Source organism: Phacochoerus africanus, chromosome 15 (genome assembly GCF_016906955.1).
Source record: "Phacochoerus africanus isolate WHEZ1 chromosome 15, ROS_Pafr_v1, whole genome shotgun sequence".
NCBI lineage: Eukaryota > Metazoa > Chordata > Mammalia > Artiodactyla > Suidae > Phacochoerus > Phacochoerus africanus.
In genome coordinates this window covers 7,334,546-7,362,503 of record NC_062558.1, presented here as the reverse complement: position 1 = coordinate 7,362,503, position 27,958 = coordinate 7,334,546, and the positions used below count along the sequence as shown (strand labels likewise).

At 52.7% G+C, this 27,958-nt stretch overlaps 1 protein-coding gene across 2 annotated transcripts in view; it reads right to left on the bottom strand.

Annotated features, from left to right (window-relative positions):
• The window catches only part of RHOBTB2 (Rho related BTB domain containing 2), a 31,170-nt gene extending 7,389 nt beyond the window's left edge, over window positions 1-23,781 (bottom strand). The window contains exons 1-8 of one of the 2 annotated variants that reach the window (XM_047762367.1): window positions 23,715-23,781; window positions 16,691-16,778; window positions 7,899-8,100; window positions 7,130-7,233; window positions 6,434-6,619; window positions 4,766-5,784; window positions 4,343-4,461; window positions 1,714-1,864 (exon numbers count right to left, since the gene is read on the bottom strand). In XM_047762367.1, coding sequence (XP_047618323.1) covers window positions 1,714-1,864; window positions 4,343-4,461; window positions 4,766-5,784; window positions 6,434-6,619; window positions 7,130-7,233; window positions 7,899-8,100; window positions 16,691-16,746 — 1,837 coding nt within the window. In that variant the 5' untranslated portion in view covers window positions 16,747-16,778; window positions 23,715-23,781. The remainder of the gene's footprint in view (window positions 1-1,713; window positions 1,865-4,342; window positions 4,462-4,765; window positions 5,785-6,433; window positions 6,620-7,129; window positions 7,234-7,898; window positions 8,101-16,690; window positions 16,779-23,714) is intronic. The other variant, XM_047762366.1, reaches the window with a different exon arrangement.
• Between the last annotated feature and the right edge of the window lie 4,177 nt (window positions 23,782-27,958).

Sequence of the window (27,958 nt, the reverse complement as noted above, 5' to 3'; positions counted from 1 at the left end):
GTCCAATGGAAGCTACAGACGCCAGTCTACACTACCACCACACCAACGCCAGATCCGAGCCACATCTGCAACCTACACTGCAGCTCACAGCAACGCCAGATCCTTAACCTACTGAGCAAGGCCAGGGATCGAACCTGTAACCTCATGGTTCCTAGTCAGATTCGTTTCCGCTGCGCCATTGACCCAAACTCCAGCGTTTGACATATTTTTTTGGTTGTTGCCTTTTTGCTATTTCTTGGGCCGCTCCCACGGCATATGTAGATTCCCAGGCTAGGGGTCTAATCAGAGCTGTAGCCGCCCGCCTGCACCACAGATCTGAGCCGCGTCTGCAACCTACACCACAGCTCACGGCAACGCCGGATCGTTAACCCACTGAGCAAGGGCAGGGACCGAACCCGCAACCTTATGGTTCCTAGTCGGATTCGTTAACCACTGCGCCAGGACGGGAACTCCGAGTTTGACATTTTTAATGGCTACCTTGCGAAAATTACACCATGTGCTTAACCAGTATTGCCTATTTGACTTGTTTTGCCTGCCGTGATGAAACAAACTGAAAGAAACATCTTAATGCCTTTTTTTCACGTGGGTCACTTGTTTAGCTAGTCTTTCAAAAGTGGAATTACTCGGTCTCGGAGTTTCAACCATTTTCTGTGCTCTGGGAAGACCGCACCACTCGGCACAGAAGGTCGAGAATGACAATACCACTGCAGCTGTTATCTTTAGAAGCCTCACACTTGCACCCAGCCCTAAAGCCCTCCAGGCGCCCTGGACTGCCGCTGCAGGCTCGGCTAGTCACATTTGGTTCTGCTCAATGATTTCCACTTTTGTCCCGTGACCAAGCCCCACCTTACAACCCACTTCTTAGCTTGGGATTGCTGCTTCCCTCCTAGCTGAGACCCAATCTTGATCATCTGCCCAGAGCCCCAGCAGCTGGGTCCTTCCCTGAACTTCAACTCATTATTGAAGGCCCTGCTCTCTGCCTCCTGACCTGCACAAGAACATTAACCTCAGCATCAACAACAGTGCAGGTACCAAGGCCAATACTAATGCAACGAGAATGCCGACTCCAATGTCAGCAGCAGCTCCCGTCTGTGGGCTATGGGCCCCTCTTCCCTCCAGCCCTTGCACTTTGACCGCCCGCTCTTTGGTCTCCCTACTGCCTCAGGTCAGGCCCTGCTCCACCCCAGCCTCGGGGGTTGGCCCATCCTGAAAGAGGAACTCTAATCTTGGGATCTTTGAGGAATCGAGGAGTGGCAGGTTTGTTGTCTGTTTCTAGAAGCAGAAAGGGAAAGTGAAGGTGGAAGAGGAGGAGGAAGAGAAGAAGGAGAAAAAGAAGGAGGAAGCGGGGAGGAGAAGCAAGAGTAGAAATGAGGAATGGTGTTCTATCCTTTTTGACTTCTTAGGCTCGCCTGAGTGCGGCCAAGCTGATCAGAACACTGGGCACCTTGTCTCCTGGAGCCCACCTTGTGGGGCCGAGATACCCTCTGGAGAGAGCCCACCGAGCTTCTCTTCCACATATTTCTTCACATCCATGTTCTCATCCAAACCCCAATACGCACAGACATATTGCACGTTATGTAAATGTATTCCCTTGGTGCTTGCTGCCTGTCCCCCAGGAGGAGACAGGTGAGAGGAGAAGTAGTGGCTCCCGGGGCGGGGTGGGGGTGGGGGTCCCCTGACTCCTCCTGCAGGGAGGTTCCTGAGCTTAGTTACCTGTGAGGGCAACCAGGTGGGGCAGGCAGAGGCGGTTGGCCAGGATGATGAGCTTCATGTCGTCCAGGTCGGGACTGGACGTGAACATGCCCGTGTAGAGGTACTCCAGCACTGCCCTCATGCAGCTCTTGCTCGTGTAAGGAAACACCACCTGCATGTGGGAAGGAAGAGGGTGGGCTGCAGTGGGGTCCAGCTTTAGGGAAAGAGCGACTCAGGTCCAAGCACCTCAAAAGGCTCTGGCCCACCCAGCTGATCCTCCCTCAGAAGGGCAGCCAGCCCTCTGCTGCCCCTGGACCAGCTCAGAACCACCCCCCTCCCCAAAGGCTTGTCTCCCATGGCAACAGCGTGTGCTGAGCCCATTGGCTGAGCACCTGTGAGCTGGGCTCTCACTGGCATCCTTCTGAAGCCCTTCCGGCTTAGAGGATGAGTGAAGGAGTCCTTCCGGTGATCTAGACCTGCACCCAGCCACTCCCAGCCCTGTGGGGAGCAGTGCAAGTGAGACACGGAATGAGCAAAGTGGACACCCTCTGGCCTCTCTTGGCTGCACGAAGCCACTGCTCTGGGCCTCTGGGATCTCTTCCGAGCAGCACCGCAACAAAAACTGCTTTTTCATCAGACGCCAGTCTCTCCAGGCTGCACTGGGAGTTGGCTGGAGCTTTACAGCTGCTTCTGTGGTTCTGGCAAAGCCCCACGGCTTTGGAGAGTTCCCAGCCTCACACCTCGCACATCCCAACCCCACTCACGCATCAAGGGGCGGAGAGGACTCAAACCTCAACCCCTGCACTTAGCCTCCTGGAAGGACTTCCTTCCCAGGAATCTTAGGATGTTGCACTGCACGGTCCAGCTTTTCATTCAAGTGTTAGCTGAGCTCTTGCTAAGGGACCAGCGCTGAGGGGGAGACACTTGGCAGAAGTGAAAGACATAGTCCCTACAGTCCAAAAAACCACAGACCAACTGGGAAAACTGGGTGTGGAGACTCAGAATTTAAGCAGCTGCACAAAGGAGGATCTAGTTACTGCAAGGCTGAGTGATAGACAACGAATGACACAGGAGAACACCAAGGACCTGGCCTGGGCTATTCAGCCTGGCTGAAGGAACAGAAAGGAGAGGAGAGACTTAAGAGAATATTCCTAAGGATGCATTGACTGAGCCACTTCCAACTCTGTTTCCAGTCTTGGTGTCCAAGAAAGCAGGGGTATCAGTGAGAAGAGGGAGTTGGGGTGCCCTTGATTAGAGGGAAGAGGACATGAGGCATCTCTCTCTAGTTTCTGTATTAAGGATTTGAGATTTGGGGCCTTGCCTCTCCAAGGCTGGCCATTTCCTGGTGATAGGCTAGGACTCACCTGCAAACCAACCAATGCAGAGCCCACACCCCTAACTACCTCCTTTAGCAGGCTCTCACACTTCGGGCCACTCCCGGTACCAGGTACCAACGACTCAGGACAGCCCCTCTGCTTCCGAGCCTACTGAAAATATTCAAACCTACGCCTGCTTACCTTGCTTCACCTGCTCCTGCCCGTGGATACGACAATAAAAAGGCTCTTGCCCACAGTCCTCCTCATTCCCTCTGCTTCCTGACCCACCCTGGTGCTTCCCCAAGTGGCCCCACATGCCCTGTGTGCCCCTTCACATTAAGATCTGTGACAATGGACTTCCCATTATGGTGCAGTGGAAACGAATCCGACTAGTAACCATGAGGTTGTGGGTTCGATCCACGGCCTCGCTCAGTGGGTTAAGGATCCTGCGTTGCTGTGAGTTGGCGTAGGTTGCAGATGTGGCTTGGATCTGGCATTGCAGTGGCTGTGGCATAGGCTGGCAGCTGTAGCTCCAATTAGTCCCCTAGCCTGGGAACTTCCATATGTCTTGGGTGTGGCCCTAAAAGAAAAAAAAAGAAAAAGAAAAGAACATCCTTGAGTATAACCGTCTATCTTTCCAATGGCAATATTTTCCCTCATCCGTTGGATTCACCACAGCTCAATAATAATAAAACCTACACTTTAAAACAGTGATGGATTCAGTTTGGGACATACTGAATTTTTTCTAGTTGCTTCACATGTGTCAGGGAGAAAGCAAGGTATAATGTATAGAGCCAAGGAATCAGAAATCTTTTTTTTTTTTTTTGGCCACACACTCGACAGGCAAAGAGTTCCTGGGTCAGGGATTGAACCCACACCACAGCTGTAACCAGAGCCAAAGCAGTGACAATGCTGGATTCTTAACCTGCTGAGCCATGAGGGAACTCCAAAAATCAGAAGACTTGAGTTCAAGCCCTACCCTCTCCTTTTTTCCTTACACAGATTTGCATGAGTCACTTAATTTCTCAGGGCCTCACTTTCTGTGTATATAATGTGGGAAGGCTATGCTTTGTCTAAGAGTCATCTGTGAGACAATATAAGATAATGTATCAAAAGTGCTTTTTAAACTATAGAGGTAAGATGTTCCCACAACTCCCTATCCTGGTACATTGTAAAGTCCTTGGCTATGGGAACCATCTCATAAACTTCTCTTGGGTCCATCACTTGATGGTTTGCACACAGTCAAGGCTGAAGAAAGTACTATTAAGGGACAGATGCCTCAGATAGAAAGGGTAAGTCTCTCCCCTTACCAAATGTCCCCATCCTAGCCTTACCTCCCTGGTGGAACTCTCCACAAATGGCCCCCCAAACATGGCAGCCATCCAGTCACAGCTGGAAATCAACAGGGGCTTGTGGGCGCTGATGGTGCCATCATCCAGGATGAAGGTCACATCTGTCCAGGTAGAGAAGAGGCATCACGTGAGGATGTGTGAAAGAACGTGGGACAACCAACCCTGAGGGTGGACACAGTGCCCAGACAACCCACTTCCTTCCGAAGTCACAAGCCAAGCTGTGGAGCATTTGTGACCACGCCCTCAGGCCGGGGGCACTGGACTTTAGGAGCAGAGCCACCATCTCCAGGACATGAACAGCTGAGATGACTCAGAATGCTAACTGGACCAACCCAGACTCTTCAGAAGGCTCCTGAAGGGAATTCCCCGGCCTTCTGGCCATCAGCTCCTAAGCAGGTTCCATACCTGAGAAGGTGCCTTTTGCCAAGCACTCCTTAACCCGGTTGGTCCGGCGGACATGGAAGGCCTTGGTGATTTCCTGGTTCATGAAGGCCTCGTTGTTGAGAATGTTGGCCACCATCATGCGCAGATCGAAGACCTCGAGCAGCTCAGCAATGTGGGCAATGTGCATGAGGTCCCGCTCATTCTCGTCCAACTCCCCTGTGTACAGGTACTTGAGAACAGCCCGGAAGGGCCCCGGTTGGATGGAGTTGTCCATTTTCACCACCACCATCAGCCGGGGTTTGTAAGTCAGTGGATCTTCTGCCATCTCTTCCTGGATGCTCACAAAAGCTCGGCTCCAGGAAGATAGCACTCGACCCCTCCCGGGCAGGTACCCTGTCCCGTTGCCCCGTAAGATCCCATCGCTGGTCGAGGCCCGCAGCCCAGCGGGACCAGAGCCCCCACCCTCCTCCACACTCTCGCACACGTCAAAGCTGGCTGCCCGGAGCAGGAAGTCCCGGCCGTGGTGGTGGTGGTGGTGGTGGTGGTGGTGATCAGGGTGACCCCGGTGGTCCTCCGGGTGGGGGCCCCCTGACCCCGAGGGGCCCCCCAGCTCCCCCTCACTCAGGTCCATGAGGAACAGGTCATAGAACTTGGAGGAGGAGGTGGAGAGGTAGATCTTGTGGGCAAAGATGCGCACCCGTTCCTGCAGCACCAGGATGACATCCGCACACAGCGGGTCCTCCAGGAGGTGGGCGGGGCACTCTTCGCTGCTGGAGGGGGGGTCGGGCACCACGATGATGGGGGGAGGTGGCTTGGGGGGCAGGAAGGGCGCCTGCAGCAGAGGCCGCTGCACGTTGCGGAGGTGGGACTTCCAGAACTGCAGGTGCCGGCGGGAAATGAGCGCTGCCCGGATGGCGTTGTCAAAGACGTCCTTGATGCCAAACTGGGCCACCACACTGGTCTCATAGTAGGGGATGCCCAGCTCCTTGGCCACTTCCCGACCCTTCTCTGGGGGAAGGATTTCATTGGGCTTGATGGGCCTGGCAGGTTCAAAAGGGGAAACCAAACTGGTGTTGGTGGTGGAGGGTGGAGACTGGGGAGAGGCAGCTCTCCACAGCCTGCCAGTTTTTCACCAGGCTGGAGGGTCTCTGCTCAGAATCTGTGTCCCTGGCCTCATTCCAGCCTTGCTCATTTCCACTCCCTTTCTCCTCTGTCTGTTCAAATCCCACCAGCCCTTCAAGGCTCACTTCCAATCCCCTCTTCTTCCAAGAAGCCTTCTGTATCTGTGCCAAGCCCTGGTGATCTCCCCAGATCAAAGCAGCAACAGCGCTAACTACCTCTCTGGTGATTAGCATGCAACATTCCACATTGGTTTTTAGCATGTTCACCTACTAACTTCATCTCCCAGCAAGATTATAAGCTTCTTTCATGCAAAGACTATCTGCTCTTCTTCTTACCTCATGATGCCCAGTATCACCCACTCAGTGTGTAACAAATGGATAGTTGGATGGGTGGATAGATGGATGGATAAATGAATGAAGTTGGCTCCCTATGTGAGCACAATTCAAATGGGGATGAGATGCTAGGCTCAGTGGATTCCCTCAGGGCTGAGCAAGGAGCCAGAGAGTTCAGTCGCACCCCCCTCCCTCTGTCTGCCGCTTCCCCCTCCCTAAGCACCAGCACCCCTACCTAGCCAAGGGTCTCCTGGCCCTATTGACAGCCTCCAGGTCAGCATAACGCAGGTCCAGCTGGCAACCCACCAAGATGACAGGTGCTCGGGGGCAGAAGTGCTTGATTTCTGGGTACCACATGGTCTTGACATGGTGGAGGGAGTTGGGGTTGGCAATGGAGAAGCACAGAACCACCACATCAGATCTGGGGGAGGGAGAGTGAGGTTACGGGCAGAGAAAACTAGTGGTAGGTTACCTGCCCCTGGAAGGAGGGAGAACACACATACCCACCTGCACCCCCCCCCCAATAAGTATCTGCTCACGTGATCTGACACAAAACATATAACAGTACCACTAATTTATGTATCTCTGGTCTAGCATTTTAGAGCTTTCAAAGACTCCTGTTTTGACCTCACAGCTATCAAGTGAGTTAGAAATGACCACTTTTACCATCTCATCTGAGAAAACCCATCTCAAAACAGTTCCCTTAATTGCTTAAAGTCCCAGAGCTACTGGTTAACAGGGTAGGACTCAGACCAGGTCTCCTCACTACAAACCCGGCTCCCTCCCCCGACTCCCGGAAGCCAGAACTGCCTCCCCGCAAGGGCCCACCACTCCCCCCTTCTAGGTTCAATCTCGCAGTTGCTTCATTCCTAGGCAAAGCAGGAAAACCTCATCTACTTGGTTCCCTGAAGGCAGCCGGGGGCCTTCCTACCTCCCATAAGCAAAGCGACGGTCTTTGTGGTGATCTCCGAAGGTGTCCCAGAGGCGGAGGGACACGCTGACATCATCTACTACGTCTCGGGAACGTTCCAGCACCTGTGGGGGGCAGGGAGCAGGGCCGGAATTGAGGGCAACAGTTCTTGAGGGCCCTGGGCGCCAGCTCAGGGTGGTGCCAGCTCCAGGGGACTGGAGAGAGGGACAGCTAGTGCCTCCCTCCCATCTACATCCAGGTGCCATCTCTGCAGACTCACTAACAAGAGTGGCCTCCAACCTGGCCAGGAAGGAGGGGACTCTAGGGAGCAGATCGATACGGGGGTGAAAGGGATCTCTTGGAGAGCCTGTCCCCTGCTCCCAGCTGCACCTGCAAATCGGAAGCTGCCGAGTTTCTGATCTTTTGGTATCATTAGCCAGCAGCTTCTTTCCTCCCGCCAGCTCTCTTCTCTCCAAAGCACCACCCCGCCTCGCCCGCTTCAGGGCTGTGATTACACAGGACGCTAAGCCCCAGGCACCAGCTCAGCCATGCAAAACTCAAAGGGTTGGGGACCCCTGCAGTGAGTTCGGCTCCCTCAGACCTCCTTTCAGGGGATCCGTGCTCTTCAGCTGCCCCCACCCCACCCCACCCCACCCCTAGGGAGCTTCCGTGAGCTCAGCACAGGCCCTGTTTGGAGATACCGCTAGATTATGGGGGAAAAGCGCAGATGTGCAGCGTGGACCACTTCGGACGCCGCCCGGCCCCCGGCCAAGTGGTCTTGCAGCCTTACCTCCTGGCACACCCGATACTGGTCGATGGCCCAAACCGTGGGCACGTGGGTGGCGAGCAGCTGGTACTGGGTGAGGGTGGCATTGCAGGCGCGGGCACAAATGAGCCTGGTCTTGCCCACGGCGTTGTCCCCCACCACCACGCACTTGATGGTCTCTACGTTTGGCCTTTCATAATCCATGTCAGAATCCATTAATTGGGGCCTGAGGGACGGGAGAGAAGTGGTCAAGACGGCTTTGCATGCCAGCCCCTTGAGGACCAAGGCCAGCAGCTCTCCTCTGCCGGGGTTGCCCCTCTCCAAGCATCTTCGCAGAGAGGAAGAGAAAGGAGTGAGCCGCTTTCTGGGCAAGTGCTCTGCAAGGAGTCCCTTCAGGCTGAGGGGCGCGGCTCGGAGGGCTGAACCTCCGAACTCCCGCCTGTGGCCACTGTCCTCCAGTGGGGCTTCTGGCTAGGGGCTGCCTGAATGCAATCCCGAGGCAGAGTGTGCCCAGGGCTGGGCCCCACTCTCCCAGGAAGAGAAGAGGCTGCCTAGGAAGCTCACTCATCATCCGATCGCCTCCTCCAGCCAGCAGGGCTGTGGCAGCAGAACCACAAACAGCTGAGAGAAGCAGAGTCCGGGCCAGGTCCCCACCCCTTCCCAGCACGCCCGAGGGCAGGGCCACTTTAAAATTTAATGGACTTGTCAGAGCTGAGCAGCAGCTCTCCTGGCCTCCACCTCTACTGCTCTTCCTCTCCCATGGTGGATTTCCAGGCCCCAGACTGCCTGTGCCTATCCCTCAACCCCACCCCACTTAGAGGAGATGCTCGTTTTTCAGCTCCCGGCTCTCTGGGCTGAGGAGGCTCCTGGATGCACCTGAGCAGCTCACAGGCCTCCCCTCTCCACCTCCCGGTCTGTCCTGTAGCCTTTGTGGCTCACTCAGCTGAAGGCAGTTTTGAGATGGTGGTGGCGGTGACCACAGGCCTGGGACAATACACCCCATTGCCAAGGGGCCAAGGGGCCTTCCCATTCCCTACCCAGGCCTACCCTCCAAGCATCCTGCTTCCAGTCTCAGGGAAAATAAGATACACACTCCTTTCTGCATTTCTCCTTCCTGGGGAGGAGGATTCTTAGGCCGGAAGCCCCCAGGCACCAGTACTCCTGGCCCGAATTTTTGGTCAGATGTTTGCCTCAGTTTCCTTCGTTCCTGTGTTGGGAAGAGGGGAGGTGGCTTGTCCACCCACAGGGGGAGGGATGGCTCAAATTAACCAACAGAAGGCCCTTCTGCAGGCAAAATGTTGTGTCAGTATTTAAAAAGCTGTCCCCAGGAGGGGGCCCTCAGCATGAAGGGGCTTTTGCTGGCAGCCTCCCAGCTGGCATCCACCCTTCTGGAAGGGTTGGGAGAGAGGATAGGGGTAAAGGCAGCATCTTAGGAAGCTTGCTTTCTCCTGGGGTCATTGGCCTGCCCCTGCTCACATTCCCTGTGCATGGGAAGTCAGCTGGGGGCTGGAGGAATTTGGAGGAATCCTTCCTAAGCCAAGGAAGGCTGAGCTCAGAGGAGTCCTGGAGGCCGCCCAGGCGCCCTGGCTGCTGAGCCATCCAGCCCAAGAGCCAGGCCACCGGCGGCAACAGAGCAGCTCCTGCCGGGCTGTAACTGGATGCCAGCATGCAGGAATGCAGACCTGAAATATCCAAGTAACGATGGCAACTGGGATTTGCGGGAATGGATGCATCTCAGCCACCTAAGCAAAAAGTACAGCAAGGACTTTTCAATGAGACAAGCGCCTCCTCCTTCTTGGAATTTTACAGGATCTGGACTCCAAACAACAAGGGGTCTCTGCACAGGCCCCCTCCCTGGTCTCCAGGGAAAAACGGGCTGCTTTAGTCCTCTCCCTCCCTCCCTGCTCCCGCCCTCTCCAGCAAGCCACCATCTTGCCTCCCTGTCTTCTCTCCTGAGCTGAGGACCAGGAACCCCACGTTGACAGTTCCTGGTCTCAAGTCAGGCAGCTGGGAGGCTGTGATAGCGCTGGGAGGAATCTTCTGGGTGGTGGTTTCTGTTTTATCAATTGAAGAACAAAATGGATAGAATCTCAAATCCATACAGCTGTAGGAGAAAGATAAAAACCTACTAGCCCACAGAACTTTTTTTCTCAAATTTAGATTCCAGCGGCACGGAGGTGTGTAGGCAGAAAGGAGGATGAGGAGGCACAGAGGAGGGACACCGGCTCTTTCATCCAGGAGCATGTGGATGGCAAGGAGGATGTCAGAACGCCAGCAGAGCAGTTCAGCACTGGTCCCAGGTCAGCGAGTTTATGATTCAAACACTCACACACACCTTATGCACCACTAGGGTTAAGTAGGGGACAGCCAACCAACAAGCATGAGAGTGACACTGCGCTGAGTTTAGACAGCAGACTTGTTGGGTGCTACTCAGGCTGATCAGCCCCTCCCCATTCATTCCCCAGCTGCCCCTGCGGCCTTGCCCTGCTGTCCTTTGACTTCCTCCTGATTTTGATCAGTCCACCCGTCCCAACTGCCTGCCTGGCAAACTTCAGTGTCAGATCTAGGAAAGGGCAAAGCACTTCGCTTCTCTGGGCAGCAGTCTGACCTTCTGGAAAATGGGTATGAGGGCTCTGGAAGAAAGTCTCCTGAATCATGGTGAATCTATGCCAAGAGAATTGGGGCTGAAAGGAGGTATTTGCCTTCTTATGTAATGTGGTATTATATAATCCCAGATGACATATCTATATGTGTAATTATATCTCACTTTAAGATACAGACTGGCCCAATTAAGCCAGCAGAACTCTTAGTCTAATCAGGCCTGTCTTAAATGAGGACCTTGTACTGGAAATAGCGTGCCATGGCCAACGGTAATGTAATTTTTGCTCTAGAATATTGCTACCTTATTGTATCATTGCTGATATATGATGGTACAACCCACTCAAGGAGCTTCTCAACTTTCCCTTTCCTTCTGGCACTCTCTCCTTCAATGACTCTAGACTTTTCTGCACAGTCGCCTCACTCCCATTCCTGCTGAGCCTCCTGACTAACCTCCATACACTATGGCTTCCTTGCCACCCTGCCCTGGCTATCACCACCCCCACGCCACTCCTCTCCCTTAATGATCCCAGAGTCAGTCACTAGATGCTCCCTTCCTAGCCCATCCCACAATCTCTGTTCCCTTCTCCAAAAACAGCTTCCTGCCCACTGTTCTCCCAGCTCTTTGTACTCAGGCCAGGCCAAAATGAAAGGTGTGCTTAGATTAGCTACAACCCTCACCAGCTCCCAGTCCCACCCCCACACCCCTACACACACTCTTTGCAGAGCCCAGAAAAGCCCCTCTTTCCCTCCCACAGCTGATAGGAGGCTTGTTCATCTGTAGCTGCCCTAGTCTGGTTGTCAAGGAAACAACAGAATCTCCCTGGGAGCCTGCCTTGTCTCCTAGCAACCAATATCCCACATCCTGCATCTTACAAAATACAAAAGGGAGGAATATTCTGAAAATGAAGGTAAAAATTAAGGAGGATGGATAAGAAAGGAGATCAGGAAGAGAAGAACAGAGAGGGTGGCCTTCCACTTAAAGAAGGCTCCCACCCTAGTAGTCGACATTGTAACATGGGGGAAGGTGGAGAGAAAATCCCCCCACACATCTGACAGCCCAAAGGGATCCTGAATGGTCACATGAACAAAAAAAATGCAAGCATAAACACACACTAAGCCTTCTTAAACAGCAACAAACACTAAGGATTTCTCCCAGTAGTTTGCTGGAACTCAGATGTACAGACTGCAGTGGAGTGGGCTGAAAGAAACATCTCCAGAACTGCAAGCAAAACACCCACATTCCATTGGTTTTTAACAGAAACATTTCCACCACTCTGGACCTTTTTTCCTGACACACTCTTCTGCACACAATACAAAATAAAAAAAAAAAAAAGAAAGAAAAGAAATTAAAGGGGGAAGGCTACGCCACGCCGCGGCAATCAAGTTATCTTCCTTTCCCTAGAAAAACCCAGAAAAGGTTAGTTCTCCCGCCCCCTAAGACCCCAACAGTCGAGGCTACAGCCCAGGGAAAAGCGGAAGCCCAAGAGAAGTCAGGAGGGGCGCAGAGAGGGCCGGGGAGGACGCAGGAGCCGGGAGCGGCGCATTTCCAGAGGCTGCTTGCAACCCGGCCATAATAGAAATTAATCATTTACTTACACCGCTACATGTGACGGGGTAATTTCTAGTGTAAGGAACACATCTCTTCCTGCTAAGCACGCTCATTTTAGTGAAATGTCTGGGGTCACTCCGCGCGTGCAAGTTAGGACGAAGCCGACTCCACCGCGGTGCTGCTGCTGCTGCTGCTGCTGCCGCCGCCGCCGCCGCTGCTGCTCAGGCTCCGGGCCCGGATCGCGTTAGATCAGAAACTCTGACAGAGCAGCCCAGGCCGGACCGTGGGCCGGGAGCGGCCGCGCGCGCGGCACTGCAGCCATTGCCTCTTCCGGATCAGCATCTCCTCGCGCCACCGGCGCCCAATGTCATGGAGGCGCGCCGGAGCTGAGCAGCGGGCTGCCGCTCCGACCTCCGCGGCTGGGCCGCGCCGCCGCCGCGGGTCCTCTGGCTGCGGAGGATGGAGGTGGCGCGCAGGAGTGGGCGAGAGGGGCGAGGCCGCCGGTGCTACGCTCCTGGGCCCGCTCCAAAGGCGCGGCCACGAAGACGCCTAGCGCTGCAGTCTCCGGGACTGCTAGCGACCTCCTTTTTTCATTCACAAAAAAGGAAAGGTGGAAAAAAAAAAAAGAGAGAGAGAAAAAGGGGAGAAAAAAAAATCACAACCAGGACGGCAGCCGTGACTGGCACCGCCCACCGTGGCGCTCCGTTGGTGGAAAGGGGGTCGGGGGGCGGAGAAGGGGCGAGGAAAGAAGGGGATTGGGTGCCCCGGCAGCCCCGCCCCGCGGCGCCGCTAGCTCCCGCGCTCCCTCGCTCCCTCCCCTCAACCTCTTCACCTCCTCTGGGAGGGGCGCGGCCAGCCGAGTCTGTGCTCGATGCCGCCTGGGCTGGGGCTATGTCCTTCTACCTGGAGAGGCTGGAAACCTCACTGGACTCCCACGGAGTTTCCTCCTTCTCTCCAGGAGGCTGAGAAAGGACTCTCAGAGCATCCTAGTCAGCCCTGGAAGCGATTCGCGTTAGGAAAGGACAACTCAACATTTTTTCCTTGGCCACCGATCGCCCAAGGGGAAAGGAAGACAGCCTTTCCTCTACCTGCATGGGCGTTTTCCTGGCATTTGAGGGCCTTCCTCCCTCCATCACCACCCCTGTAGCTACAGCCACGTTGCTCTCCAATTTCCACGGCCCTTTAATGAGTTTCAGGGTGAATCCCAGTACCACCTGCACCTGTTTCCCAACTAGGCCTTCTCCCCAGTCCTCTTCTCCAGCCGTCTCCACTTCCATCCCACATCCATCCTATTGCCACCTGGAGTTCACCAGTGTCTTCTGATCTCTGAAAGAAATGCCACAAAGACACTACCCCCAAAGACATTTCCTAAGGCATCTTTGAGCTTTCTCTCTCAAAATTCTATAAAATAGAGCAGTTTTACAAGGGATGACATCTGTATATGAGTGATCCTCAAAGGAAGTTTCCATGTTCAAGGCTGATTATGATGCCTTTGACTGCTAGTAGTTACGTAGTCAGCTCAATTTAATTTTATCTGTCTTGTCAATTACCTCTGGACAATTTTTAAAGCCCAGACTGACATACCTGCCACTTAACCCCCTCTGTCACACCTCCAATTTGTGTCCTAAGAATGCAAATCCACTTTAATCCTAGTTTACATGACATATAAGTGCCAAAAAATAAAGCTAATTAAAAAAATAAATTTTATATTGTCTGAAGCAGGCTTCCCATCTCTGAATGCATATAATTAATTGGAAATTGCCCACCAAGGTGTCTGCTGTTTCTGGCCTGGCCCACGTTCGGTAAGTGCATGGAGAATGCTCCCCCATCTCCTTCTGAATCTGCCTAGAGCCAGAGAAGAGATTAAGGATGATTGAGGGTGCTACTTCACATTTCTTTTTTCTTTCTTTCTCTTTCTCTCTCTCTCTCTTTCTCTCTCTCTCTCTCTCTCTCTCTCTCTCTCTCTCTCTTTCTCTCTTTGTCTTTTTAGGGCCCCACCTGTGGCATATGGAAGTTCCTAGGCTAGGAGTTGAATCAGAGCTATAGCTGCGGGCCTACACCACAGACAGAGCAACACGGGATCCAAGCTGTGTCTGCAACCTACACCCACAGCTCACAGCAACGCTGGATCCCTAACCCACTGAGTGAGGCCGGGGATCAAACCTGCAACCTCATGGGTACTCATCAGGTTCGTTGCTGCTGAGCCACGACGGGAACTCCCTACTTCACATTTCTATTTAGGACTCACTCTTCACAAACAGAATATTACTTTGAATACATGCTTAGGAAAAAAATTCAACAGTGTACAGGTGTGATTTCCCCACATGTTTGGCACTGAAGAGCCTTACCCCATCTTTTGTGTGTCAGAGGTCACCACATCAAAGAAGAACACAGCATGAGATCTCTGCGTGGGTGCCATGGGGGGTGAGGGCGTCTGACACCCTGGTCCCTTCACTCCCTCCAGAGCACCAGCCTGTTGGCTTCATGTTCTACACATCCTGGCAGCAGGCATAGCCCCAGTGGAGCACAGAGCAGGAAACAGAACTGACCTCTTCCCGAAGTCATGGGGCTACAGGGTCTGCAACGATGGAGCCAATACCCTTTCCCTCTTTAGAGAAAGGGGCATCAGATCCCAGCTTTTTCTTCTCATCAGGGCAACTGAAGATTCCCAACTTGAGAGGCAGATCACTACCAAGCTTCACCCCTCAGCCTCTGCCCCAGTTGTGGCAAAAGCCAGGCCTTCTTCCCACCCACACCTGGCCCTCAATTCACCCCTCCCAGCTACTCGAGACAGCTTCAAGATTTTGGCTTCCAGGCCAGGGATCTGGCTCCCATGCTTGCTTCCTCTTTGCCCTGCCCTCCAATGCCAGAATCCCCAGAAACAGCACCATTCCCTGAGGCTGGCTCCCTTGCCAGCAACCAAGGAGTTGTCAGCAGCCCACTCTGAGTCCCAGGCCTCCACTCCCAGCCTCCCCTTCTCCCTCACCTTGCATCCCTCCCACCCCAGCCCTGATGAGTCCATTTTCCTTACTTCAGGTTACAGTCATTCCTGGGTATCTGCCAGGGATTGGTTTGGGGACTCCCTGAGAAGAACAAAATCCTCAGATGCTCAAGTCCTTTATATAAAATGGCAAAGTGCAATGAGTACATTTGGTGCTTCCTAGTCTCAGATTTCCATGTGGATGCAGAAAGCCACGAATATAGAACAACTGTGTACATATTTATTGAAAAAAATCTGCCTGTAAGTGCACTTGCATAGTTCAGACCGTAATTATTCAAGGGTCAATGGTACTTCTCAAGTCAGGCCTGGCTGGAAAGTCTTTCCAGATAGTCTCCTGGCCTCTTTCTCTCTCTGCTCCTTTTCTTTGAAGGAGCAGAACACACACACACCACACACACACACCCCAGCCCCCTCTGCCCAGTTCCTGCCGCTTTGATCCACCGTGTCTCTTTGGGGCACTTCAGAATGAGCTATTGATTCCCCACATCACTGGCTGGCTGGGTGTCTGCACTGCCTTTCTGCTGGTGGCCCTGGGGGCACAGTGTCTGGCTGCAGGAAGAGGGGTTCCTGGTGGCTTGGAGGCAGGTCCCATTCCAGTTTCCCACCTCCTCCAACATCTCTTCCTTCACCCCAGCCCTCTTGTGCCTCCTCCTTCCCAGTGACACAAATCCCATGAACTTGTCCCCCAAAGTCACCCCCTTCCTCTATGCCTACAACCACCCTCCTCCAGGATATCAAGCACTGCTGTTTTCTTGAAGCCCATGAGCAGGAGGCTAGACTGGGGAGAGAACTCTCCGTCTGGTTCCCGGGAAGGCGCCCATGCAGCAGGTTTTCAGCTGGTGCCACCAAGCCCTCCCCTCCAAGTGGCTCTAAAGGCCCCTCCCCCATGCCAGCCCAGGCTATGCAGACCCCTCCCGATACGCCCTCCTCCAGCCTGCATGTTCCATCTGCCTCACAGGCAACTTCGGCCCTTCAACTATTTGCAGGCTGTTAACCTTTTTTCCTCTTCCCTCCTAAAGTGGAGCATTCTGTGCAGCCTCTGAAATCCACTCTCAGGCCTTATAACATGAAGTGACCTGCTCCCCAGCAGTGGGCTGAGTCTGGGGCATGTGGCATTGCCACCCTGCACAAGAGCTAAAGCAGAGGCTTCTCAAGATGCAGAGCTCCCACAGGGTGAAGGAGCAAGTCTGGAAGCCTGGAATCTCTCAGCCTCTTTGCCCAGGGCTCAGAGGGCACCTCAGGTCTCCACGAGGAGACAGGAATCTTCTGAGCCTTTGTTCATGCACTTCCCTCAGCCTGAACATTCTTCCTCCTCCCACCCCTTCCCTAGAATAATGCTTACTCATCCTTCAAGTCTCAGCCTGGATGTCACTTCCTCCAGGAAGCCTTCCATGAGTACCCCCTACAAAGTCTAGGTTCTCTGCCCTTCCTCTACACACCCCTAAGAATACCGATCACACTACTGTATCACTCGGTCACTCTGTCCCTCACACAGTACTGAGGATTCTTTAGGGAAGGAACTATACTTATTCAAGAGTACCCTTGTGCTGGTCTTGCTCTTTGGCAACACTCAAGAGACGCTCAATAAATCCTTGCTGAGTGGATGAATGTTTGGGGTGTAGAACTTGATGGGGAAGGAGTTGACAGCACCTAGTGGCTACTCACATGCTGTCCAGAGAGGACTTCCACAGGCTGTACTGGCCTTTTCTTCGGGCTGCCATTGCTCTGTGCTCCTTCCAGGCTCCTGGTTGGGCTGCACGGAAGAGAATGGGGCAGGGCAGGGGGAGGGAGAGGGAGGAGGAATGAGCACACTGTGAGTAACCCAAAGAGGCACCATCGGGTTTGTCAGCCCAAATAGAGGCCCTACTCAGGGCAAGAATGTGGCTTCTGCTGTCCGGGCCCAATGGGCTGAGACACTCAGCCTGGCACCTACAATGCCACCCTAGGGGGTCAAGAGGCTACTTGAGAGGCAAAACTGGGCTCACGGGCCATCCCAGGCTGTAGACATCTACACATTATGAACTAGTGGTAATTTGGAAAGAATGGTCTGTTGTCCCTCAGGAGGCCTGGATTCTGTCTTCATGCAGCTGTGTGACGTTGGACCATTCTCACACCTCTCTGGGTCTCAACTTTCTCATGTACAAGGGTTGGGTCAGATGCCCTTGACATGCATCTGGTTCCAGCACCGTTGTCTGATATGCGTTCCTAGCATGGAAGCCTTGTATTTTCTCAGCTGTCCTTTTCATTGGAGCAGCTCCTGACCCAAATTGGGATTCAGTAAAATATCAGTTGATGGCCTCCAAGACTGAGCACAGGAGGCAGCATTTTAGAGGGGAGCGCAGAAGGATTAGACACGTGGTAAGAGGCAGAGAGAAAATCTCATCCTGCTGTTGTTCCCACTTCCAGATTCCTTAAATGGTCAGTCACAATATGGGACCAGTTCAGCCAAAGAAAATTCTAGAACTTCAGGGAGAAACAGGGAATGATCAAGAAAGTGCGTGGAGAGGCCAGTTGTATACGTCTGGAAGCAGTTGACATGTGTCAATAAAGGGTAATGGATGAGCATCTCTGTGACAACCCCCCAAGGGTAGGGTGGTGACAAAGCGGAAGGAAGCCAAGGGAAGAAGAGGGCCCCCGAGCCAGGTGAGGGCAGAGGAGTGGACCACAGCTGCCCCCAGAGCCCAGAGTGAAAGAAACCAAAACAAAGGAGGAACCATTGCACTAGTTAGTGCAGATCTGGTAGCTCCTCCACCGGGAATTGGCTGTGTGACTTTGGGCAAAAAAATTAATCTCTCTGGTCTCCCACTGGGGATAACAATATTCCTCACCCAAAGTCAGGGCGTGGCTAGATGATCTCATCCTCCTGGGCGGAGATCAGAGATTGTGTGATCCCTCAAACTCCCCCTTCATTTCCACCTGCTCCCCATCACAGACCTACCTGGGAAGGAGGACCAGTCCCACGTGTGCCCGTGCTCCCCAGGCTGCCTGTTGGAGGGCAGACAGCACAGAGGGCATGGGGTGAGGATAGGGGGTGGAATTCTCACCATATAACCTATTAGGATTGGAAAAATCCCAGGCCCACCTTGATCCAGTACCTGGAGGGGTCCTGAGAAAATGAACAAACCAGGTGAGGCAGTGAATTCTACTTGGGATCCTCCAAGCCCAGCTGGCCCCTGCAGCCTTCCTACAGCCACACAGTGGGGCTGGCAGGGCTATTCCTAGCAGGAACTGAAGAATCCACTCCCCAGCTGGTCTGGCCAGGCTACACCCAGCCCTTGGTGGCCTCTACCCACCCACCCAAGACCCTCTACCCTGGCCCTGCCTCCTGGGCAGCCACAGCTGGCTGAGATCTCCATGAAACAGATATTGCAGCTTTGAAACAGCTTTGTGTGTGTGTGTGTGTGTGTGTGTGTGTGTGTGTGTGTGTGTGTGTCTATTTAGGATGGCACCGGCCGCATATGGAGGGTCCAGGCTAGGGGCCAAATCAGAGCTGTAGCCTCTGGCCAACAGCACAGTCATAGCAATGCCAGATCAGAGCCACATCTACGATCTACACCACAGCTCACGGCAGCACTGGACCCTTAACCCACTGAGCGAGGCCAGGGATTGAACCTGCGTCCTCATAGATACTAGTCAGATTCATTTCTGCTGAGCCATGACAGGAACTCCCAAAACAACTCTTCATTCAGTAGAGAAACTTGAGCACTTGTTGGGTTACATCGCTGAAGAGCCGCAAGTACCACCACCACAAATGCCATAGGGGAAAGGCGTGATCCAGCCGGAGTCTCAGAACAGTGCGCCGGAAGCCACCACCAGGCCAGCCAGAAACAGGAAGAAACTGGATGGTCTTACTTCTGCCCTGCTTTCAGCACCAAAGTTAGAAGAGGGGGACAAAAAATACACCCCTTAGCTAAAACACCCCCTAGCTAATACATCTGGGGTCCAAGATCCTGTGCTTCAGGCAAGCTGGAGAACTTCAGAGACAGAGCAGGCCCGTTCCCAGTGCCCGTGGAGCTGCCAGTGAGAAGATCTGAGGAGGCTGATCACCCCAAAATAGACTTGTTTTTCTTCGCAACTTTTTCATAAGGCATTGGCATCTCTTGCAGCATGAAAAAAAAATAGCCCGAACTGTTAACAAATAAAGATTATAAAAAGTTCCAACTGTTCCGCACAGGTTTCCACGTGGCTGCAGTGTTGGAGAGGCAGTAGGGAGGAGTCTGGGAGAGGGCAGGGGAAGAGTGTGTCCAGGAACCCCCAGGCTCCTCTCTTCTGACCCAGTTTTGTCCTCTGGCAGCTGGCTGTGCGAGAGCTCATGGGGATGATAATTGGTGTTGGGGTGGGAAGGTGTCCTGCTGGCCCTCAGAAGTGGTCCATGATGCACGTGTGTTATTGTTAACCGTCTCCAGATAAAGGAATGCACGGCGCAGAACAGAGCATCTTAAAAACATAACTGCATGGCAACGAGGCTCGGTTAAATTTGGCCGCCCTACTCGAAGGACAGGGTTTGTTTAGTAAACACTTCAAGGGCTTAGTGCTCTCGACAAGGTCAGCTTAGTCTGAACTTGGACCCTCCTTGGGCATTGCCACATGTTGTAACCAGACCTGAGTTTGGAGCTGAACTTGCCCCGTTGACAGATTGTGAGGGGTATCCAGGGAGGGCCCTGGTCCTTCCCTGGGCCCCGAGTTCCCTGTGGAGCCACCCTGCACCCTTTGCCCCCTGCCTTGGCACCTTCTGGTGCTCAGACTCCAGCAACACAAGAAGGAGGAGGATGTGAAAGGCACTGGAGTGGAGTCTGGAGACTGATTCCTGTGCCTTTGGGGGTTCTCAGTAAAATCAAGCGTTGAGCTCCTGCTGTGGCGCAATAGGATGAGTAGTATCCAGAGCACTGGGACTCAGGCTCTATCCTGGGTAGCACAGTGGGTTAAGAATCACCCTCTCAGCTGCAGCTTAGATTGCAAAGGACTGCGGCTCGGACCTGATCCCTGGCCTGGGGAACTCCACATACTTCGGGGCAGCCAAAAAAGAAAAAAAAAAAATCGAGTGTTGACCTGGAAGATCAACTTGGAGCCTTTATATAACCAGAGGCAGAGAATTCCCCAGCTCCCCAGAGCTCTGTCCCCAGTAAGTCTGGGATCTGTCAAGGACCTCCCACTCCATCTACCTTTACAGACCCCTTCTTTTCTGCTCCTCTCCCCCTCCTTCGCCTTCCCCTCCCCCCCCCAGCTTTTTCTCCCCATCCTCCCCTCTCCCTTCCCCCACCTCCTAGCAGGGATTTCCATAAGAATAAATACATAGGGCTCTGGCTTTGTAGAAGACGAGGAAGGCTGAAAGCCTGGTGGACCAGAGGGACCCTAATAGGCATTAGTCAACCTTGGATGGTCCTATGGGGCAAATGACCAGGGAATGCTGGCCAGAAGTTTCCTGAGGTGGTGACAGTGGTGAGGGACCAAGAGAGTAACTGCATTGTCTCCGGGCTTCTCTGGACCCAAAAGCCCTCTCTTAGGCTCCAATGAGCCAGAGTTAGCAGCCAGCTAACCCAGGCACTTGCAGCCCCTCCTAAGATCATAGTTGAAAAGTGGATCAATGGCTGAGAAGGGGGGAGGGCAGCGTGGGGAGTCCAGTGCGATGTGTCCCAGGCAGAGCATTGCTCTGCAGGGTGTGGTTGTTCCCAGCTCCCTGGACCCCCAGGGCAAGACAGGCAACAAGCTGGGGAGAAGGGAGGTAGACCAGGCCATGCCAGGGCTGACAGGGGGACACAGAGGGTAAAGGAGCTGGGGGCCGGAGAACAGGTCAGCCCATTGCAGCCTCTGGCACAGGCCTCTGGGCAGAGTGGCAGGATGGTGGGTTGCTGCTCCACGGTCTGGAGCACTTCAAAGGCCACTGAATGCGTGCCTCAACTTAGTCTGGTAGCCTAGGGCTTACCACTAGCTCTGGAATGCTCACCCCTGCACCCCTGTCACCCTACCTTTCTGCCAACCCATCCTCTTCTTCCTCCTAGGGGAGGCCCACTGGAAGCTCTCTGGGATCCTGAGCTATGGGTGGGATCCTAGAGCTGGAGGCAGCCCCCAAAAGGAGACCCTCATACCACCATCTCCCCACTGATGGGACAGCAGAATGGCTTTTTCGGACCACAGCTTATATCCTCCCCACAACCGTGCCCACATGCAGAACCGAAGACCAGGTGCTCCAGTGCTAGGAGGCATCACAGAGCCCTGACAGCACTCTGCCTCCCCGGGGCCCATGCAGTGGCAGAATTGGAAAAAGAGCCGGCATGGGCCACTAATAGCCTTGCCAGGCTGAAAGCACAGGACCCGCCCATGCAGCCCAAGTCACATCACCTACCCTGGGTCTCTGGAAAAAAGGAGCCTTGTTTGCTCATTTGTGCATTTAGCCTTTCTTTCAATCATTACATGCACTACTAGAGATTGTGAGGATTATAAAATCATAATGATACCATCGAGGAGCTTCTTTATTATTACTATTATTATCATTATCATTGTCATCATTGTTATTTATTGAGAGTTTATTACATGCCCACTATTAAGCTATATGTACTATTCATTTAAACTTCAAAATAATTCTGTAAGGAGATATTATTATTATCCCTACTTGGTAGATGAGAAATTGAAGCTTCAAGAAGCTATGCGACTTTGAGGGCTGCAAATCAGGCAGCATGGAATGAGCTGGCTCAGAGCCTCTCAGAGGAGACAGCACAGCCCCTCAGCCCCTTCCAACCTCACGCTCTGATTTAGAGCATTAGCATTTTCTTAATTTGTTTAAAAATAACCCTCTCCCTCTTATAGATGAGAAAACTAAGGCCCGGAGCCGAAAATGGCCTGTGCAATTTCACCCAGGGAGTCCACTGCCACGCCAGGCTATGGCTCCTGCACCGTGCTTTATTCTCTGGGTTTCAGCTACCCCCTACAGGAGACTGGACGGGTCCATGGCATGATGTCCCCCAGTTTTGAAATTCTGACTTGTGATGTTATCATACTGTGTTTTTATGGAAACAGAAAGCAGAGCAGCAGGAATGGACCAGCTGAAACTTGTCTCAAAGTCCTCCTCCAGCCCAAACTTAACATCTAGCCTGCCCCATAGAGAGTCAAGAATGTGGAAATGTTAATTGCTGGAGATGAAGTATGCCCTAGAGGCCTAGAGGTCTGGTAACAAAGAGATGATCTAAAATTACTGTAACTTAGAGGCAAAGGTGAACTCTAGACCTGATCAGCTGGATCCTTAAGCGGTGACTTCACCCAGCCCCTCTCAGCCAAGCTATGCTCACCTCCCCCTGTGCTGAGGCCCCAGGCCGGCCATCTGTGAGGCCTGGCCCCTTGCCTGAGTCACCAAAGCCCAGCTGGGACATATACCCTCAGGTCCCAAGAAGCCTTAATCTCAGCCTGGTTCCTAAAACAAAAGGACTCCCTCCCTCTGCTCCTGTGCAAGGAAGTGACAGTCTCTGCTGCCCTGGAAGGAATTCCTAGAGCAAGTCTGAGATTTCTTGGCCAGGTGTCACTAGAAAAAAAGGAATCAAACTGGGTGGGTGGGAAGTACAAGAGGGTGAGAAATAGGGTGAGGGAGGCTGGTCAGTTTCTTTTTGAAGAAATAGATCTTCATGCCTAAAAAATTGGGGAGCTCCTGGAGTGGGTAGGGGCCATTAAGGGGCTGTGCAGAGCCCGGAGGTGAGAGGGAAGGAAACTGGCAGAATGGAGGCAGTGGCCCATCTGGTTGGGGAGAAGCAGAAGATAGAGTAAGCATGGTAGCCCCCAAATCACGGGCTGTAACTGTGCTCCCTGCCGGCCAGCGGCAGCTTTGATTGATGAGGATGGTACAGGCTGTTCGTGCAGCTGGATTCCCCTGGCTCCCCTTCCTTCCTGGCCGGGCTTGTAACCGCCTCATTCAGCCTCCATGTCCCTCCCTGAGTTCCAAGGGGACAGGTTCAGGCAGCTGCTGATCGGGGAAGGGAGAGGATGCAAAGACAAGGGAAGAAGAATCAAGAGGCAACGGTGCAGCCGTGGGACAGGGTCCTGATTCCCTCTCAAGGGATACACATAATGATGTAGGCATCTTCTAGACCTAAGAGAAGACTATGCTCCTTAGGCTTCTTTTGGAAATGAATACTTTAAAATTGGGCAGTTTAGAGTCCTTCCTTGTCTTTGCATGCCCATCTTTCCTGGATCAGCAACTGTCTGAACCTGCTCCTTGGCACCAGGGAAGGGCATGGAAGCCGAATGAGGCCCATCTCCTAAAAACAAGAAATGGGGGACCCAGAAAGGCTGTCATGCCCAGAAGCCCCCCAGGGCCCTGCTCAGTTATAGGTTCACAAGGAGGGAGTAGAATCAGGGTCAGCCGCTGGCGCATGGCTCCTGTAGACACCCCACCCCCACCGGCTCCCCCCTTTTCCTGTCCCGAGGCTGGCTGCCTCCAATTGCTGGGCCTTGATGGGTAAGATGCATGATTCCTAACCCACCGGCCCCTGGTCCTGCCTTCATGTGTCCCTCCTTCTGAGAGATGTGAGGGTTCTCACATTCTGAGAAGCCCGCGTTGTACTGAGTACGCCGAGCGACCAGGTGAGGACAGGTGGGGACAGGTGGGGCAGCCAGGGCTCAGAAGAAGCTCCTCTCTTCCCCCAGGCACAGAGAAACACCCAGGGTGGTCTCAGGAGAGGCGGGACATGAGTGGTAGACTTACCTGCTGCTTCTCCTCTGGGGCCCGGCTGACCCGTCACCACTCCCTGTCCAGAAGCAGTGTCCTGGGCCAGCCCAGCAGGAGGGAATGTGTGAAGAAACAACCACGAGGATTTTAAGGGCTGGGATCCAAGACCAGCCTATGGGGAGCCAGGTGAGGGGCATGGTTACAGTATCCAGGGGTGGAACCGGCAGGCAGGAGTCCTGGTCAGTTCCTGCCCCGCCCAGGCGCTGTGCAGAGCTCAGAGGTAAGCTGCCTGTGTAGGAGTCCCTTATCCCATCTTTTGGGCAGGTGAGCATTCCTGGTGCCTCGCCCAGCCGCTGACCCCCCCAGGGCCCTGCTTTGGCCTGCCCTCCGGCGCCCATTCTGACTTCTGTCCTGGTCTCGCCTCCTCCCTAGTGACTCACAGGGCTTTGGAATTTCACTCATCGGCTTTTTCTGACGCACCTCCTGGGGGCCTGGACCGGAGCCAAGGAACACCGTAGTTGCTCCAACACCACCAGTGATTACTTTTGGCTCCCCGAGCTAAAGGCTCTCTGGAGTTGTGGTGAGGGGAGCCAGGCTGGAGAAGCAACGCTGGGGGCTGGGGGGGGTGGGGCTGGGGGGAGGGGGCGTTGCTGCTGGACAGGAAGGCTTTCTTCCTGCTTCTGCTCACTGGCACACAGGTAGAAAACAAATAGCAGGAAAGCTCTGGGCTTGTAGTGGGCAGCCACAGCCGGTTGGCCAGCTGGGAAACTCAACACGAGGGAGCAAGGAAGTTCAAAACCTAGACCGACTGACCTCTGCGCTTCTTGCAATGGATTTCTGGGTCTCCGTTTATACTTTTGTTGAGTCTTGACAGTTCTTTAATGTAAATTCCAAGAACAACAGCCCGGTTAATTCTTTGACAGAGCGGCCATATCACCCCCATCAGCTGGAACTCTGTTAGCTCCCCGTTTTGCACATTATGTAAGGGGCTGCCCGTGGGTGGGACTGTGGAAAAGAAAAGGAAGGGTTGTCATGACAGTGCACTGGGCTGGGAATTGAGGACCTGGGTTCATTTCCAGGTCAGCCATCATCCCTATGTCTCCCCATTAAGGGTCTCAGGAGGGAAAATGGTCCCACGGTCCCGATGACAATCCCCTCCTACTGGTCCCCAGTGTGTGGGGGAGGAGCTTGCCATGGTTCCCTGGTTTTGTGTGTCTCCCTTCCCTCCACTGTTCCAGCAGGCAATTGCTGTTCCCATCCCCTTCCTGCACTGCCCCTGACCTCTTGTCTCCCCTAGCTGCCCAGGACTCCAGGATGCAAAGTCATGTCCCTTCTAGCAAGTCCTGTTGAGAAGTCAAGGACTCTGTGTCAGTCTGACCCCCTGACCCTGGGGAGGAGAGCAGGGCCAGGACAGTGTATTTGGGAAGCAAAGACCTCACCCAGCTGTCTAGCCCCAAAGAATGGCTTCAGGTCAAGGCCTGTCAATGAAGATGATGCCTAGAGGTCCGGGAAATGCCCTGCTCTCTGGTACGGTAGGTCCCATCTGTGGGGGACCCTAGAGAAGCGCCTGTTGACCCTCATCCCACCTTCTCCCTCTTAGCTATTCTTGAGGGGCCACAATCATCTGGGAAGAGGCAGAGGAGCAGAGAGTTGGGATAAGTGAAAGAATGCATCTGTGCCTCCATAAGCCATACCAATGATTATAATCAGGAATCGTTTTCAAAGTAAAAGCATTTGTTAATAAGACAACAATATATCATGACCAGATAGGCTTAAGAGCCTGGAACCCCGAGTCAAGACTGATAGAGTTGGGAGTTCTCATTGTGGCACAGCGGAAATGAATCTGACTAGTGTCCATGGGATGCGTATTCGATCCCTGGCCTCGCTCAGTGGATTAAGGATCTGGTGTTCCCATGAACTGTGGTGTAGGTCACAGACACAGTTTCGTTTCTGTATTGCTGTGGCTGTGGTGTAGGCCAGCAGCTGTAGCTCTGATTCAACCCCTAGCCTGGGAACCTCCATATGCCGTGGGTGCGGCCCTAAAAAAAAAAAGGCAAAACACTGACAGAGTTCATATCAAAAGAGTTCTACTTACAGCCTTCAGATATACTGCCTTCTGTTGTTGTGTTGTCATTACAATTTTTTTTTTCCCCCAGGGGGTACCTTGTCCATAAGCATGTGGAAGTTCCCAGGCCAGGGATCAAACCCACACCACAGCAGCAACTCAAGTTGCTGCAGTGACAATGCTGGATCCACAAAGGGATTCCTGTTGTCATCACATTTTTAAATGATGTAATATGTGGTGTATTAAAATGTTATGTGTATCAAATTTATAAAACATAATAAAGACCCAAACAACTGTGAAGCCCTTACTCAATTTTAAAACCATAACATGACCAATATACTGCATGGTTGAATCTACCTTCCCATTCCCACCTCCCACCTCTCCAACAGAGGGACCCTAAATCTGCATTTTGTACTTGTCATTTCCTTGATGATTTAAAATGTTTTATATTGTATCCATGTGCATCCCTAAATAATATGCTGTTCAGCTTTGCTTGTTTCAGAGCCTTAAGAACTGGCGTTATAATGGAGTTCCCATTGTGGCTCAATGGAAATGAATCTGATTAGCATCCATGAGGATGCAGGTTCGATTCCTGGCCTCCCTCAGTGGGTTAAGGATCTGGCGTTGCTGTGGCTGTGGTATAGGACGGCAGCTGTAGCTCTGATTGAACACCTAGCCTGAGAACCTCCATATGCTGCAGGTGCAGCCTGAAAAAAGACAAAAAAACAAACAAACAGAATGACGTTATACTGTACATCATCTTTCTGGACTGGTGATTTTTTCACCCTTATGTCACTAAGATACAGACGCAATGATATATATAGATGGGGTCCATCCTTTTCATGGCAGTGTCATTTCCAGGGCTAAAGCATACTGTTCTGCTTCCAGTTTTGTGCTAGTATGAAAACCACTTCTCTGAACCAGACGCTGTCTCTCTGAGAGTGAAAGTTCCATCCCTGGCTTTGTGCAGTGGGTTAAGGATCTGGTGTTGACACAATTGAGACATAGGTCCCAGATGTGGCTCAGATCGGGTGTTTCCATGTTGCCCTGGCAGCAGCTCTAATGCGACCCCTAGTTGGGAAACTTCCAGATGTCACAGGCGTAGCCAGAAAAAGAAAAGAAAAAAAAAAAACTTTGAAGTTTCTTTGAATCTTCTTGCACTTATCTTCAGACACCCACATTCAAGCATTTTTCCACTGGGTAATTCTGTAGAATTGGAGTTGCAGCATAATTGTGTCTGCACGTGCTGAACTTGACAAGATCAAACCAAAGTGTTTTCCCAAGTGGCTGAAATGCCAGCAGAGCAGGAGAGTTCCAGTTGCTCCACATTCTCACCTCCACTTGCCCTTTCAACCTTAAACTTGGGGCCTGGGTACATGATGGTATCTCTGTGTTTGTCTAATTACTGACGAGGTTGACTGGATATCTTCCTATGTTTTGGTACATTTGTGTTTCTTCTTCTCTGAGGTTCCTATGCATGTCCTTTGCCCATTTTTTAGACACTATCATTTTCTTATCATCCTTGCTTTACATGAGTTATATATTCTGGAGCTAATATTTTTAGTAACATAAATATTACATATTTTAACAGAAAAAAGTTTTCTTTTTCAGTTGTGTGTGACAAATATTTTTTTCAAGAGTGTACCTTGTTCTATGACTCTCTTTACAGTACCTTTTAATGAACATGTATTCTTTTTTTTTTTATTGCCACGGGCGTGGCATATGGATGTTCTCAGGCTAGGGATTGAATCTGAGCTGCACCTGGGGCAATGCCCGATCATTTAACCCACTGCACTGGGCCAGGGATCTAACCTGAACCTCTGCAGTGACCTGAGCTGCTGCAGTCTGACTCTTGACCCACTGCACCACAGTGGGAACTCTGAACATGCATTCTTAATTACGCTGCAATCGAAGTTATGAAGTTTTTTTCATGGTTAATATGTTATATCTTAAGAAACTTCCTGGAGTTCCCATTGTGGTGCAGTGGAAATGAATGTGACTAGGAACCATGAGGTTTCGGGTTCGATCCCTGGCCTCGCTCAGTGGGTTAAGGATCAGGCATTGCCCTGAGCTGTGGTGTAGGTTGCAGACTCCGCTTGGATCCTGCATTGCTGTGGCTGTGGTGTAGACTGGCAGTGTAGCTCTGATTTGACCCCAGCCTGGAAACCTCCATATGCCGCAGATGCGGCCCTTAAAAGAAAGAAAAAAAAAAAAA